The 15,759-nt window shown below is 51.6% G+C and overlaps 2 protein-coding genes across 4 annotated transcripts in view; one reads left to right on the plus strand and one right to left on the minus strand.

Annotated features, from left to right (window-relative positions):
- UBN1 (ubinuclein 1) overlaps nt 1–5,529 on the plus strand; it is a 29,863-nt gene extending 24,334 nt beyond the window's left edge. For 2 of the 3 annotated variants that reach the window (XM_049902621.1, XM_049902622.1), the window contains exons 16-18: nt 703–952; nt 1,171–1,260; nt 3,366–5,529. In XM_049902621.1, the coding sequence (XP_049758578.1) occupies nt 703–952; nt 1,171–1,260; nt 3,366–3,415 (390 nt within the window). In that variant the 3' untranslated portion in view covers nt 3,416–5,529. The remainder of the gene's footprint in view (nt 1–702; nt 953–1,170; nt 1,261–3,365) is intronic. The other variant, XM_049902623.1, reaches the window with a different exon arrangement.
- A 127-nt stretch (nt 5,530–5,656) lies between these two features.
- Nucleotides 5,657–15,759, minus strand: part of PPL (periplakin) — a 53,246-nt gene continuing 43,143 nt past the window's right edge. Inside the window, exons 17-22 of the mRNA XM_049902620.1 lie at nt 15,305–15,498; nt 13,836–13,986; nt 12,334–12,417; nt 11,242–11,358; nt 10,052–10,144; nt 5,657–9,265 (exon numbers count right to left, since the gene is read on the minus strand). Coding sequence (XP_049758577.1) covers nt 6,599–9,265; nt 10,052–10,144; nt 11,242–11,358; nt 12,334–12,417; nt 13,836–13,986; nt 15,305–15,498 — 3,306 coding nt within the window. The 3' untranslated portion in view covers nt 5,657–6,598. The remainder of the gene's footprint in view (nt 9,266–10,051; nt 10,145–11,241; nt 11,359–12,333; nt 12,418–13,835; nt 13,987–15,304; nt 15,499–15,759) is intronic.

Here is a 15,759-nt window from a genome sequence, read left to right on the forward strand (position 1 = left end):
ATGTTTGTATGTACATAAGTATGTACATGCATGTATACGGACATACATACATCTGTGGAGATCTATGGGGCAGTTCTACTCTGTCCTATAGGGTTGCTATGAGTCGGAATCAACTCGATGGCACTGGGTTGGGTTTGGTTTTTTTGGTAAGGAGCCTGGCGACACAGCGGTTAAGTGCTCAGCTGCTAACTGAAAGGTCAGAGGTTCGAACCCAACAGGCGCTCCAGGAGAGAACTATGTAGCAGTCTGCTACCATAAAGATTAAAAAAAAAAAACCACTGCCGTCGAGTCGATTCCGACTCATAGCGACCCTATACCACAGAGTAGAACTGCCCCCATAGAGTTTCCATAAAGATTACAGCCTTGGAAAACTGTACGGGACAGTTCTCCTCTGTCCCATAGGGTCACTATGAGTAGAAATCAACTTAATGGCAATATTTTTTTTTTTTTTCTTTTTGGTGCATATAACATTTTCAACATGTTCAATCTCCTGATTTCTAAAACACGCCATATCCCGGAAGCCCTTCTGTTTCAGTTCAGAGCCCTTCCTCCTCCTCTTTGTGGCTGCAAGGCAGGAGGGCTCGTTGTAAGAGGCATTGGACGCACGTGTGTGTGTCCCTGACCTGTGTGGTCCTGTGTGTGGTTGTGCGTGAGCCATGCATAGGCTGAGCGTTCTGACCCTTTGCTGTGCTTCCTTCCCAGAAAGGAACCAGTGGGGCCGTGCTGCTGACCAGCACCTCGCCCTTAAACCTGCTGTCTCCATCCTACAAGCCCAGCAGCCCAAAGCTGCCCGGGACCATGAACTCAAACTCCCTGGGCATCATCGGCCCCGTCCCGTTTCCTGTCCATGTGCTCTCCTTCCCTGCTGACTCTGCTGCCAAAGCAGGGGTCTCCAAGGACGCCATCGTCACCGGCCCTGCCCCTGGGACCTTCCACCATGGCCTCAGCCACAGTAAGTGCCCCTCTCCTTCTCACCTCGGTGAGCTGTGACCGTTGGTCAGCTTGCCCCCACTGTGTGCTGTGCTTCATGTTTGTGTGTCTGGTGTGCGGCCATGGGGACGTTTTCTGGGCGCTGTGGGGCTCTCACTGAGAACTGGTCCTGGAAGCTGCCCTTTGTTGCGTCTTCAATGTGTGTGTTTTGTTCTCTCTCCCCCTCCTGTTTCCTCACAGGTCTTCTGGCTGGCTTGCACTCCAGCCCACACCCTGCAGCGCCCCTCCCACACGCTGCCTTGTCCACCCATCTCCCACAAAGCCTGCCAGGTAATGGTTGATGGCTGCCTGCCCTGTGCACTGTGCATCACCCCCCGCTTGTCTGTGCCAGATGTTGCAGTCTTCACCTCGTTGTCGCTGTGTTGTCCCTCAGCTTGTCCTTTGAGGTGCTGGCTCTGTGGGCATGAACAGAGGGTGACAGCAGGGCTCTGCCACTCTGACTTGTCCCTTGGTCCCCACCCTGGAACCACCATTGGGCCAGCCTTGTTTCTTAGATTGCCACCCTGTGTGACCATAGGCTGTCGTCACAGAGGAAGCCATGGTGGCCTGGGTAGGAGGCAGAGGAGCGCCCAGCCCTGAGCTCAGATTCTCCTCTTTATTTCAATTAAACAGAAACAGAAGGGCCATGGGACATCTCTCCCAAGGGCCAGTTGGGGCACTGCGAGGCCTTGTAAATTAAAGCTGCTCGGCCCTCCATGAGGCGCTTTGAACTTAGTTTAAACAAAAGGGAAAGTCCAAACAGCAGAGGGTGATGGACAGGGATGGCCTTCAGAAGGGCACCTTAAGTTCTGACATCGGATAGGTCCCAGAGGAGCAGCTTCAGATTAAGCTCAGGTGTAAAACCTGTATCCACACAGACTGAGAGCATGGCAGGGACGTGGCTGGCGTTCCCTCACCTCCTGCCCTTCCTCCTTGTGGTGCAGTGGCCTTGAGAAATCGGGAGCCTCTCAAAGCCCTGGGCTCTCAGACACTGGCGGAGCAGGGGGAAAGACGGCCCAGCTGCCCCAGCTGGCTCCTTTGCGTGAAGTGATTCGCCTGTCTTGCCATGAGCCTTGGTTCTCACGTATACTACATCCAAGACTGGTGCTAAGCCTCATGGCATTTGGTTTTGACCTCCTGCTCTTCTTACTACTCTAGACCTGCTCTAGAAATGACCAGGGAGGCTACACTGGTCAGGGCAGGGCCACTCTTGAGGAAGTGGATCCCCCAGTAACGCTGGTGGGCTGGTGGTGCCGGGGGGTGGGTCGGGAAGGGAGGATGAGAGCTGAGAAACCCTAGGTGCAAGTGTGGCAGTGGCCCTGAGCGCTCAGCCTTCGACTCTCTTGAGTCCCTTTGTGCCTCTCCTGTGGCGTGGGCTCCTCGGCACCCGTGTTGTAGTGAGGGAGGCAGGCTGTCCTTGGGATGTTCGGCCTGCCGCCAGGTGGGAGTCTCCCAGGTGGAGGTTCTGCTGCTTGTGAGAGGCACACTGAGGGGCCAAGCCTATGCCTGCAGTCTCTTTTTTTCCCTGGAGAAGCAGTAACATGCACTGGGCTGACTCCATACCCTAGAGGCCGCCCCTGTCGTTCGGAGGATAACTGAGGGAATTACAGAGCCACCTAGGTGGGCAGTTTTGTTGTTCTAGAGATTGCGAAGCCTCTGCTTGCTTTTGGGAACGTTACTACTTTTTCAAAGACAGAAAATCGAAGAGCCATTGGAAACATGGCTGTTAGTCTGTGGTATTTTTCGTTTAAAAAAATGAGAGATTGTTTTCTTGTACCATTTCTTTCCTGTTTTCTTCTGGGCATTAAAAGGCTATCTGTCAGAAAAGTGGTGATGCTAAAGGAGATTATCCCAGTAAGCATATAGTGTTCAGCTGTGCTCAGGTCGTAGGATTAAACCGAGTGGCTCTAAGTGGAAAGCTGTCTGCTTGCTGCCTCTTTTTCCTCCATGGACTCTCAATGCTAGTGCCCTTGCAGCTCTGTCTCCACATGCCTGAGGCGCCTTGGGTGGTTAAGAGAATGGCGAGTGCCACCTTGAGTTTCCTGGGACAGCCAGGCCTCACATGAGAGCCCAGCCTGCTATGGGGTGGTGGTTGCAGCTGGGGGACTGAGCGGCTTGAGTCGCCCAGTCACTGCTCTGTGAACATGGTACTCAGCAGTCTTCTGCCTTCGCTTTGGTCAGTGTCCCGTGCAGCCCGCTGAAGCCTGCTCCAAGTCTCAGTGCATGCAGAAGACCACTGTCAGATGCCTTCTGGCTTGTTTGAGCCTCAGAACACTCAGCATGCAGGAACTTTTGCTGCTTCAGAAGTGATCCCCTTGGCTTACCTTAAGGGGGGCCCTTAAGAGAAGCCGAGATCCTGAAACTCGTGTGTCCTGTTTTTGCTTACTCTTTTCCAGATGCCTCTCAGCTTCATGGGAAAGGGCCCAGTGTACCACGGAAACTGTGACTTCTTCAGCAGAAAGGCTCAACCAACTTATGTCTGTCTGGGTGGAAACTGAACGTACAGGTCTCAGAAACTGGACGTCGACTGCACTCTTTTCTGCAAACAGGCTTTCTTCTGGAGAAGGCGTGAGTTCTGAGGGGAGCGTTTCTTGGCACGTGTGATGTGCCTCCAGGTAGGGGAGCAGCTGTCTGTTCCTCAAGAAGCACTTACTTACCTGGTGCTCTGGGCTTCACGGCTGTGTCGCTGGACATTCGTCGAGGGGCTTGCCGGGCCCTGTGGAAGCCCACTGTGACTAGCTCCAGTGGTGCGGCAGATGAGTTTGCACACCTGTGTTTCCAGTCTGCCCTACCCTTGGTCTTTGGTCAGAGTACCTCACGGCGCCCTACCAGACAGGGCTCCTTCTGGCCACAGCAGGATCCCTGGCATAGCCATGGTGTCCATCCCGTCCTCGGGCCATGTGCTGCACAGGACATAAACTGGGGTTAAAGCCACAGCTGGGAGATGACCTTGTCCCTTTGAGGGATACTAAGAACACCTGGTGTGTGCTCACTGTGGGGGCCGGTCTCTCCTCTGAGCATAACAGAGAAGTTCTTTGAAAGAAAAGATCTTTGTAGATTCAACCATTGTGATAGGATTTTTAAAGACACTTATTTTTGGCTGTTTTCATCGTCCCCATGAAATGCATTGGATGGAGTGGGACTGTGGATCGTGTGTCATGTTGTAGGAAGACATAATCCCAGTGCCTTTATGGTGGAGCAGAATCAGACCACATGTCCATCTCAGCCCTGAGTGCATCTCAGATGAAGACATGTCTGTAGTCAAGACATAACCAGTTTTATTTGAGTTTTTTAGGGTTGCACATCATAATCTGTGCCAGCCTGACTAGAAGGTCACGTGGGCCCCAAAAACCTGGTTCCCAATTCAGCCAGGGCCCTAGCTGTTTTTCCAGAGTTCACATAGGTGGATTCCAGAGCCCCAAAGCCCTATCTTGGTGGGCAGAGGAGACAAGGGGTTCCAAGTCACGGTAGACATTCCACTTAGTTTCCTTAGAAATCACTGTTAGGCAGAGCTGCAGACACAGGCCCGGGAAATATCTGTCCTGCAGACACGGGCCATGATGTCCTGGGGCTCTCCGGGGGGTGAAGTTGTGCGTTCCCTGAAGGGTGACAAGACATGCGGATGATCTCAGAGAGTAGGTCAAAGACGAGGACAGTCATTCCAGATCACCAGGTGTTCACGCCCAGGCAGCGCTGTTTCCCAGGAGTCTCAGGGCGCAGGCCTCCATCTGTGCAGTCTGCGCCACAGGTGTGCAGGGCCGACTGCTACAGCTAGGTTATGTCATGCGTGGTAAGAGTGGGCAGCGGCCTCAGAACGCACACCTGCGTGAACACACTATAGCCACTTGTGGTATCCGAACCCGGGGATGTGTACTCAGCGACTCACCGCCGTGCAGACGTGCTGGCGCTCCAGCTTCCCTCCTGGGGAGCCAGGCCTGCTACTGCACTCAGCCAGGCCTCTGCTCTGACTTTTTTTAACAAGGGAGAACCAATTTGCATTTCACATTATGCTAAGTAGATTCCTTATTCCTTTATATTTTTTTCAACTCGGATTCCAGTTTGTTTACAGAATAGTCTTAGGTAGTAGCAAAACAGCCAAAGAAGAGATTTGTGTTGCTGAGCTCAGAGCCACAGGGAAAGCTGAGCAGTGGGGGTTCTCAAGGCTTGTGTGCCTCAACCATCCCAGGCGCAGTCCAGCCTCTCCCTCCCTCCCTCCTCCCCTGCACCGTCAGCGCGCAGCTGGAGCGGAATACCCTCGTTTTTAGGAATCTAGCGATGCCTCTTGCCTCAGGGAAACGTTTCTTTGATGGGGAGTTTATGAGATTTCTTTCTTTATGCTTTATTTGTGGTAGCAGGAGAGTGAATGACTTAAACAGCCACGGCAAGGCAGAACTGTAAGCCCCGGCCACCATGGAAGGCGGGTGGCTCTGGGCCTGGGGCTGTGGCGGCTGCAGGGGTTTGCTTGGCCCTGCCTTGGCACTGTCTGAGGTGTGAAAGGGCTGTGGCTTTTGTGCAGCGGTTATGTTGGTGTTATGGGGTGGTGTGGAAATTGTTAATCTTGTATAAAGTAACTCAATAAATTGTTTCAAGTTTTCCAAAACGTGTTCCCTTTTTACCGTATTTGCAAATAATTTTTCCTCCGCAGGAGCTGGTATATATGTAATGTCCATTGTGGCTGAAAGCCAAGAAGGGAGTGTGGGGGAATATGCTTAACATGCAAAAGAGGGAAAAACGTGCCTTACAATTAAATGAGAATCAAGCCACCAGGTTTTTATTTTCACACTATAGACTTCCCCATTGCTTCCCATTTTCTTACATAGTACATGCTCTACAAAATCAGAAATTCATTTGGTGAAAAATCATCTTTTTTGCATTCCTAAATACCAGTGAGATAAGCAAGACTTAAAGGGCACTGAGACTCGGGCTACAGCAACACAATCCACTATTAAAATCCTCTAATTTCAGAACCATAGGACAATCTCTGGTACGTTTTCTAGGGACATCTAGCTGACAGTTCACCTCCACTCTAGCACCTCTCAAGGGCCAGACATGGTTCTGGTCTCTCTCAGCCTTTGCTGGCAGTCTAGCTGTGCCTCACAAGTAGGGTAACTCCGGAGGAGGCTGCTCTGACAGAAAGCTGGTTCTCGGCCAGAAGCCCGGAGGAGTGTGAGTGCTAGTATGGGCCCTGGCGGCCTAGTCCCTGGGGGAAGGGACAGGTGTGTGGGAAGAGGGCCCCTTTGCCATAGAGTTGGGCCATCTGGTGTGCCAGGCCTGAGCCGTGTGGAGCGGGCTTGCCTGCCTTGGCTTGTGCTTTGGTAGATTTCAGATTGTTTCCAGGCATCACATGAGTCTATTGAAGGGAGTGTGTAGGAGATAGGAAAAAGGGCATTGCAGCTGTCAAATCATTGGAGGGTGCAGCGGGTCACCTCCCAGGTGACAGTTGAGGATGCGTCACAGTCCGGAGTTGTGGTCTGAGCAGCCTGGCAGTGAGGCATGGCTACAGTGCTCAGCTCCACACAGAGGAAGGAGCTGCATGAGGGCACATGGGGCCAGGGAGGAAGAGACACCCAGGAGGGTGCTGGGTAGGAGAGGGTTGGCCACTGAGAAGAGACTGGTGGAAGTGCCAGGCCTACTTCTGCCCAGACACCAGGATGGCCAGCTCCTGGATGGACATGTCCTTGTTGACGTAGCGATCATACTGGGCAGGGCTTAGCCGGCCACTCTTGAGGGCCTCCTCAATGGAGAACTTCTTGCCGGACTTCCTGTCGTGGATCACCGAGGACTCCCCGTTGGGGCCCTTCACCGATATCTCCTCCCAGTCACACTCCTGGCTCCGGAGCTTCACAAACATGCTCCAGTCGATAAGGCCTGCCCGGCGTGCCTCCTCAGGGGACAGCTCGTGGCCTGTGTCAGGGTCAATGACCACGATGGAGCGCCGCAGGTGGTTCTCCCGCTGCTCCCGCTTGACAGCTGCGTTAACCAGGCGCTTCTGCAGCTCATCGATCTCGACATCCTTGTCCCTGGAGAGCCTCTTGAGTTCCTCCAGCTCTTGCTCCAGGGACCACAGTCTGGAGTTCAGGCTCAGCCCAACGTCCACTGCCGACAGGCTTCTCAGGTCCCGCGTTTCCACTGCCGCCATTTCGATCTCCGACTGGAGCCGCCTGGTCTCCAGCTGCAGGTTCTGCCGCTCAAGTTGCAGTCTGTGGTTCTCCTCCCTCAGGAAATCCAGCTCCTTGGATGACTTGGAGTTGTGGAATTCCAGCTCAGACAGCTTGGCCTCCAGCCGGCTCACCTCAGCGTCTAGCTCTCTCTTGCTCCGGCTCTCCTCCTCTAAGCTGCCCTTGAGCTTCTGGATCTCTTGCTCCATGTCGCCCTTCTCCACCTGGACACTCTCAGAAAAGATCACCTTCTCCTTGACTTCCATCTTCTCCAGGTGGAGCAGCTTCTTCCTGAGGGTCTCGAGCTCGCTCTCCAGGACCTGCCGCCGGTGCCGCTCCTCCTGCAGCTGGAGCGTGAGCAGGGCGTGCTCCCGGACCTGCTGGGGGTCCTGCTGCAGGACCACCTTCTGCTTGAGGGTCACCTTCTCATGGGCCTCGCCCTCCTCCTTCTCCAGGTCAGCCAGCCGCTGCTTCAGGCGCTGCACCTCCAGCTCGGCCTCCCTGCGTGCCTGCCGCTCACGCTCCAGCTCCTCCAGCTGCCGTTCGAGCTCACCACGCCGCCGCTGCAGCCGCCGTAGCTCCCCACGGAGGTTGTCGATCTGCCGGAGCTCGATGTCGATGCTCTCGGTGAAGGAGTTCACTTCGGCCCGCAAGCCCGGGTCCTCCTCATACTGGACCACCTCCTGCTGCACCACCTTCTCCCTCACTTGGGAAAGCTCCTTCTCCTTCTCCTGGATCTTCTCCTCCTGTGAAGCCTTCTCCCTCTCGAGGTCCACCTGCTTCTTCTGCTCTTCGGACAGCTTTGCCCTCAAAGACTCCACTTCCTCCTTGGTCTGGGGGTCTTCCCGGAACTGAAGGATCTCTTGGATGACCTCTTTGGTCTGCACCTGGGGCTTTGTGTGTCTCAGGGACTGGATCTCCTGCTTCAGCTGGTAGATCTCCAGGTCACACCTCTCAATCAGCCTGGTCTTGTCAACAATCTCCTCCCTGAGCCGCTGGAGCTCCTGCTCCATTTCAGGGTCCGTCTTGTACTTGATGACTTCTTTGGTCACTTCTTTGACCTCCACCTGGGGGCCTCGCTTCCGGAGTGCCTCCAGCTCGCTCTGGTAGCTCTGCAGCTGCTCCTCAGCCCCCCGGTACTTCCTCTCCTGCTCGACCAGCTCCAAGCGGAGGTTGGCCACCTCGCTCTCGGCCTTGGGGTCTGGCCGGACGATCTCCCGCACCTTCTCCTGCACCACCACCTTGGCGTTCTCTTCCTCCAAGGCCCATATCTTCCGGAGGAGCTCCGTCTTCTCCCTCTGGTTGGCGTGCGCCCTGGCAGCCTCGTCCTCGTACTGGCGTTTGAGATTGCTGACCTCCCTCTCAGTGGCCAGGTCCTTCTCCACCTTGAGCACCTCCTTGATAGTGATCTTGCCCTCGGCCATAGCCCGCTCCTTCTCCAGCCTCCTCAGCTTGTCCTGCAAGAAGCTCAGCTCCTCTTCCTGCTTCTTCCGCAGCTGGCCCTCCCGCTGCTGGTCCTCCTGCAGCTGCCGGAACTCCGCCTCCAGCTGGGGGTCATTCTGCAGCTTCACCACCGCCTTCTCCATGACCTTCTCCTGCGTCCTACTCTTCTCCTCAGCCAGGGCCACGATGCGCTGCCGCAGCAGGGCCACCTCTGCTTCCCGCATACCCTTCTGCCTGCGCAGCCCCTCCAGCTCCTCCCGGAGCCGCAGCACCTCGTCCTCCTGGGCCTGGTCGGGCTCGATGCGCAGCACCTCCTTGACCACATACTCCTGCCCCGCACCATCCTCAGCCTCATGCTCCAGCGTCCGAAGCCGAGCCCACAGCGCCTCCAGCTCCTCTTGCAGCAGCTGGTTCTTGTGCTGCTCCTCTGCCAGGGTACGCTGCATTTGCTGGAAGCTCTCCTCCAGCGCAGGGTCTGGCACCTTCTTTAGCACCTCCTTCCTCACCACCGACTCCTGAGGCTCCCGGCTCTGCAGGGTCAGGATTTCCTCCTGGGCACTCTTGACCTCGCTCTCTAGCTGCTGCCGCCGCTGGGTCTCCTCATCCAGCTCTTTCCTAATCTTCCACATCTCCTCCGCCCTGGACCCCGGCTTGCTCCCCTGCAGGGTCTCATGGGTTACTTCCACTTCTGGCTGCTGGGATGGAGAAGGCAACACACGGTTAAAGCCAGGCTCTCCTGCAGCCCGTGCCCCGGGTCAGAGCTGATCAGGGACACCTGGGAATGGGTCAGATTGGCTGTCCTAAGGTCCCAAAGGACTTCCCCAGTGCTGGCTCACATCAGTCCAATTCTAGGGTTACTTCTGGAAAGGGCAAAATGACTAGCTTGGGTTTCTAAAATGCATCTGGTACACATGCTAGAGCTACAGAAAACTCAGGAGTGCAGCAGTCTCCCGCCTCGGCCCTGATGAGGCATTTTCTGTGCACACGCAGCACGCATGCTGTCCACGTGCACCCTGTGTTTGCTTCTCCCCCACAAACGGTGGTCTCCTGGGCTGCACCCTGCCTGCTGCACTGAGTGCATGGAGATAATGCCACATTGTTACTTCGAGGCTACGCAGCCTTTCACTGTAAGCACGGGCCATAATTTACTGAACTAGCCCACTGCTCAGGAATGTTGCGGTGTTTCCAGGTTCTTGCTATTACAAACAGTGTTGCCCTAACCATTATGGACTTTAAAAAATAAGTTAATGTTTACCAGGCACTTGGCAGATGTTTACTGATTTGAGGATGTAAGTTACCACCCACCCGTGTCCACAGGAGCAGTGGCTCAGCCCAGCGTCTGCATGGGCACTGCCCAGAAACGCCAGCAAGTGGCAGTCCCCTGAATTCACAGGCTGTGTCTCTGAGGCAGAGTGATTCTTCTCTTTCTCACCTAGCTCGTGAGAATGGTTTCAGTGGCATCTCTGGCTGAGACTGGTTACCTGTCTCAGGAGATTGAGAGCGAACTCCAGATTCTGTAACTTCTGTCTGTTGACAGCGCTGACCTCCGTGAACTTGGCAGCAAGAGAGGCTTCCTGCAGGGAAGGTGTTTAGGAGCACAGTTAGCAAACGGGTCTACAGGCTACTGGGGAAAGAGCTAGAAAGCCTGGACACAGCATCTGAAAAATCTGGTGTTCAGGTGCTAGAAGGATTAGCTGCTGCTTATTTAAAATAAAGATTTGAACATAATTTTATTTTCCAAATAGTTGTGCTGTTGTCTCTAAATCATACATTGAATCATTTATATTTACCTCATTTTTAAAAAATTTTGTCGTTGAGAATATACATAGCAAAATGTACAGCAATTCAACCCTTTCTACGTGTATGATTCAGTGACACTGATTCCATTCTTCGAGTTGTACAACCATCCTTGCCCTCCTTTTCTGAGTTGTTCCCCCCCATTAGCATTGCTCCCTAAGTTTCCTTTCTAATCTTTTGAGTTGCTGTTGTTGCTTTAATCCCATACAGGCAGTTCTGAAGAGAGCATAATGCTCAAGGCAGACCATACCTCATTCATTTTTAATGCCACTGCTATCATACCAGAATTCCCAAAATTTGGATTTATTTGCTAACCCTCTAAACTGTTCCATTGTTTTAATCTTTCTCTGGCCCAGTATCACCATTTTAATGAGCACAGCTCTATGTTTTAATAAAATCTGATTGTTGTTATTGCTGAGGGGTAGCTCCTTGCCTACTGATAACCTGGAGCTCTACTCCAGTCTCTGGAGTGGAGAGAAAAGTGATTTAGAGTCAGACGCGCCAAGTTTGACTCTTGGCCCCTGCGACCCCAAGCCTGTTTCTCTGCCTCTCGTGTACCTTCATTTTCAGTGCATAGGAAGAATAACATCTGCCCTTCTCCTGTGTGCTTAATGAGGCGCACCAAAGCAGGAGCTTCCTAAATCCATCCCTGTGGCCCAGATGCCTCCCTCTACTAGGCTGTCACTGTAGGCCTATCAATGTCAGCGTCCTAGAATGAGCTCATCATTCTTTCCTCTTACCAAACCTGTTTGCAACCTGGGAGGGCACTCACCCCAGTCTCCCTACTGTGCATTATCTTGGAGGCCCGCTGGCAGTGCCCTGGGGAACCAGGCAGCCCGCCCTGTGTCTCGCCACCCAGATGCCAACAGCTCACCTCTTCCTTTACTCTGGCGGCCGGAGACTGGAGCCTGGCTCTCTTGCTCACGTGACTGTTCCTTCCATTCTCCAGGTCGAGCAGGGACCTTAGTTTCTCTGCTTCTAATTCGTAGTCCTGGGTGAGACAGAGAGACATGCCAGAGGACAGATGACAGGAAGTGAGAAGAGACTAGAACGTTCTTATACCCTTTCCAGCTGACCCAAGCCCTGGCCTTTGCCATGTGGGACTGAGTCTTTAAACCATGCTGGTCTGATAAATGGAACCCTGCTGGCACAATCATTAAGAGTTTGGCTGCTAACCAAAAAGTCGGCAGTTCGAATCCACCAGCTGCTCCTTAGAAACCCCATGGGGCGATTCTACTCTGTCCTATAGGGTCCCTATGAGTTGGAATCAACTTGACAGCCACAGGTTTGGTTTTTTGGTTTTGGTCTGGTAATCTGCACAGGTCTTTCTCCCAGCTGCACCCTTTGCTAACTGCCAGGAGAGCAATAAATCATTACTGCATCTGCAAAGCACAGCTATGCCACGGAGCAGCAGGCCGGAAAAAGAAAAGGTCTGCCCACAGTCCCCATTCCCCCACCACCTGTTCCAGTGTTTCCTCCCCGAGATTTTGACACCCCACTTTCTTCACTTAACATCAAAACATACACCTTTTCTCATGTTGCCGCCACCTCGTGTTCATGTTCATCAGTTTGATAACTTTGTAATCCATCCAATGGATGTGTCATGCTATTGGGCACTTAGGTTATTTCTAGCTTGTTTTTATATTTTTGTTTCTAGTTTGCTATTATAAATAGTGCTGTTACAACGATTTTGTTTATCCTGCATTGTTCTTTTGTACTTTTTCCTTTAGGGTAAATCTCCCCAAGGAGTTTACTGGTGCAAAGCGTATAAAATCATTTTATGGCCTCTGGTGCCTAGTACCATACTGTTTTCCAAAAGGGCTGTGTTGTTTACACGGCCACCAGCAGGGTGTAAGCCTAACCAGTTACTCATCAACCTGCCAGAGCTGTGCACTGCTCCCTAGCTCACCTGGTGTACAGAGGTACCCTGTTGTGTTGTGCTTGGGGCTGGAGTTTTGTGTCTCACCTTTACAGCCTGCTGGTACTGCTGGGAATTGGCATAGACTTTCTTTACTTCCTGTTCCTTGCTTGCGATTTCATCTAGCAGGTTCTATAAAACAAACGAGATTTTAAAAATCAAAATTAAAACAAAAAAACCCTCTTGATAGATGTTACGGATTAAATTGTGCCCCCTAAAAATGTGTGTTATAAACCCTAATCTCTATGCCTGTGGTTACAGTCTCATTTGGGAATGGGTCATCTCTGTCGCATTAATGAGGCAGGATTAGTGCAGGGTGTATCTCGAGTCAATCTCTTTTGAAATTTAAAACAGATTAAATGCAAGTAAGCAGAGAGAAACGGAGGAAGAGAGATCCAAGCACATGAAGACAGCCCAGGAGCAGAAGCTCAGAGGAGACAGAGACCTCCTCCCAGAGCCAAAAGACAGCCAAGCCTTCCTCTAGAGCCAGCACCCTAAATTTGGACTTCAAGCCTCCTAAATTGTGAGAAAAAAATTTTTTTAAAGCCATCCATGTGTAGTATTTCTGTTATAGTAGCAGTAGATAACTAAGACAACAGAGTAGCTGGATTCCTTAGAATCTGAAATTATTCTCTTGTGTGAAGTATGGCACCCTGGTGACGCAGTGGTTAAGTGCTTGGATGCTAACCCAAAGGTCGGCAGTTTGAACCCACCAGCTGCTCTGTGGGAGAAAGATGTGGCAGTCTGGTCCCATAAAGATCATAGCATTAGAAACCCTACGCAGCAGTTCTGCTCTGTTCTATAGGGTCACTATGAGTTGAAATCAACTTGATGGCTTCCTTGTGTTTACTTGTTCATTACAAAAATCAATCCTGAGGCACTGTGAAGAAGGGCCAAGAAGATAATCACCTTTGCCAATAAACTCACGTTCTAACTGTTCTAACATCTTACTTAAATCATCTCATTCAATCTTCAAATAATCCTATGAGGTAAGCACCATCATTATCTCCAGCTCATGAACGGGAAAACTGAGGCACAGTGAGGGTAAGTAACTTGCCCACAGGGACATGGCTAATGAGTGATGGAGCCGGGCTTTCAGTCTAGGTTATCTGATTCCAGGGCTCAACCCCAAGGCATTGCTGCCTTCTGAGGCAGGACTCAAAAAAAAAAAAAACAAAACAGGTTTTTTTTTTTTTTGTTCCCCCCAACGCCCCACAAGGGCTACTCTTGTGTTTCTGTGCCATTGGCTCACTCAGCCAGCCTTCACCCAGTGTCCACTCTGGGTCAGGCCCTGTGCTAGACACTGAAGGAGGGAGGGGTGGATAGGCACAATTCTAGGCTGAAAGAGAATGAGGTGCTGGGAGCCAAGCAGGGCCAAGGTCCAGCAGGACGGTTGGGCCAGGTTCTGTCTTGTTCCCACCAAGGCTGTTAGCCACCACTGCCTGCTCTACTTCCTGAGGGTGTGGCTCTTCTCCATGGAGAAGGGCTTGTTGGCCTCTAACCCTTCCCTTTGCTGCCATACATCTGCAAACCAGAAGAAGCCACCTTACCTTCTGATTCTTCAGCTTGGTCTCCATCTGGCTGAGGCTGTCTGTCTCTTGGGGCTTGTAACTGGGGATGTTGGCCAGGAACTGAAGCATGTGGTCATAGCCGCTACGGTAGTTGTTGTAAGCAGTCTTGGCATCCTGCAGGCTCTGAGACCTACATGAGGAAAAGCCACTCAGGACTCTGCCACAGGCAGCAGGTGCCTCACTAGAAGCCACCTCAGATCCTCTTTGAAAAGAGGCTGTCCTAATTTCTTCAAAAGGAAAAGAAAGGGTAATTTAACTGGAAATAACCTAAACATTTACCAGAAAGCGACTAATTCAGTAAATTATGGAATGCTAAGTTGGAGCACTCCATAGCCTTTGTAAAGAACAAGGTTAGCCTCTAAGCAGTGACCTGCAAAGATCCCCACACTATAGGGTCTAAATAACTCATGGTCAAAGGAGAAATCACAAGGAAAAGCTAGGAAATCTTTTGAACTCACTGAAAATAAAAATATCCGAATTCAGGGGATACAGCTAAAGCAGTGCTTACAGGGAAATACATAGCATTAAAATGCTTATTAGAAAAGAAGAAAAATTTCAACATCTAAGTTTCCACCTTAAAAAAGAGGAGCAAATAATGAAGAGTGGAAATCAATGAAGCAGAAAACAAAGGAAAATGACTGAAACCAAAAGCTAGTTCTTTGAAATTATCTTAATAAAATTGATAAGCCTCCGACAGACTGATCAGAAAGAAAAAGAAGACACAATGACAACAAAAAGATGGTAATAAGAATGAGAGAGAAGGGATAATACCTCAGATCCTACAGACATTAAAAGGGTGAGAGTGTTATGTGACAACCATATACCAATAAATTTAACAACTTAGATGAAATGGACAAATTCCTTGAAAGACACAAACTACCAAAGTGAACTCAACAAGAATTAGATAACCCAAATGTTCCTGTACTATCAGAGACTGAATTTGTAATTAAAAACCTTCCCCCACACAAAAAACTGAAGGCCCAGATGGCCTAACTAGTGAATCCTACCAAGCACGTAAGGAAGAAAGACTATCGATTCTACTTATACTCTTCCAGGAAACAAGAGGAGGGAATTCTTACTGACTCACGAGGCCAGTGCGTGTAAGACAGGAAAAGTAACAAGATGTAGTATACACGGTATGTTGTCAGTCATGTGCTATTTATCTGTCCATCCACCAACCCATCCATCCATTCATCCATCCTTGCTCAAACAGAATATTTCTGGGAGGATACACAAACTGATAACCCCCTTACCTTGGGGGTATTCACTGTTTGAACGTCTTACTGTGTATACTGCTTTCTTCAAAAAGGAAATTACTTAGAGAAAAAAACAAACAGCCGTCACTGGCTCCTGGAGGATTCCTACCTTCATGGCTTCGAGGCAGACCAGCTCAGCCCAAGGCTGCTTCCTTGTCCGCGCCACCCCTGCCCATCCTCTGGCCAACTCACCTGTGGTCAATCTGCTGGCGCAGGTTGTCGAAGCGCTGGTTGAGCTTGTGAACCTCAGCCTCCTGCCGCTCGAGGTCAGGGCAGTGCTCCTGGAAGCGGCTGACCAGCGAGCTCGAGCACTGCTTGACTGTCTGCAGGTTCTGCTCGGCCTCGCCCAGGAGGGACTTCTTGGCCTGCAGCTCGGAGGCCATGGCCTGCCCAGGCAAGGAGGGAGGAAAGGTGGGCACTATGGACAGAGCTCCTGGAGCCCATGGCAAGTGCTCTGACTGAAGTGCTGGGACCTCTGCTCAGGAGGGCACTCAAGCCTGGGAGTAGAAAGGGCCCACAGAAGCCTCTGGGCCTCTCCTTAAACCTGGTGATATTCCTGCTGTGTTCTGAGGAAGGGGCCACCACAGAGGTCACAGACTCAAATGGCTGCAGGCAGGCCAGTGCGTGCAGGGCCTGGTGGACAGACA

The sequence above is a fragment of the Elephas maximus genome, chromosome 12, assembly GCF_024166365.1.
Source record: "Elephas maximus indicus isolate mEleMax1 chromosome 12, mEleMax1 primary haplotype, whole genome shotgun sequence".
Taxonomy (NCBI): domain Eukaryota; kingdom Metazoa; phylum Chordata; class Mammalia; order Proboscidea; family Elephantidae; genus Elephas; species Elephas maximus.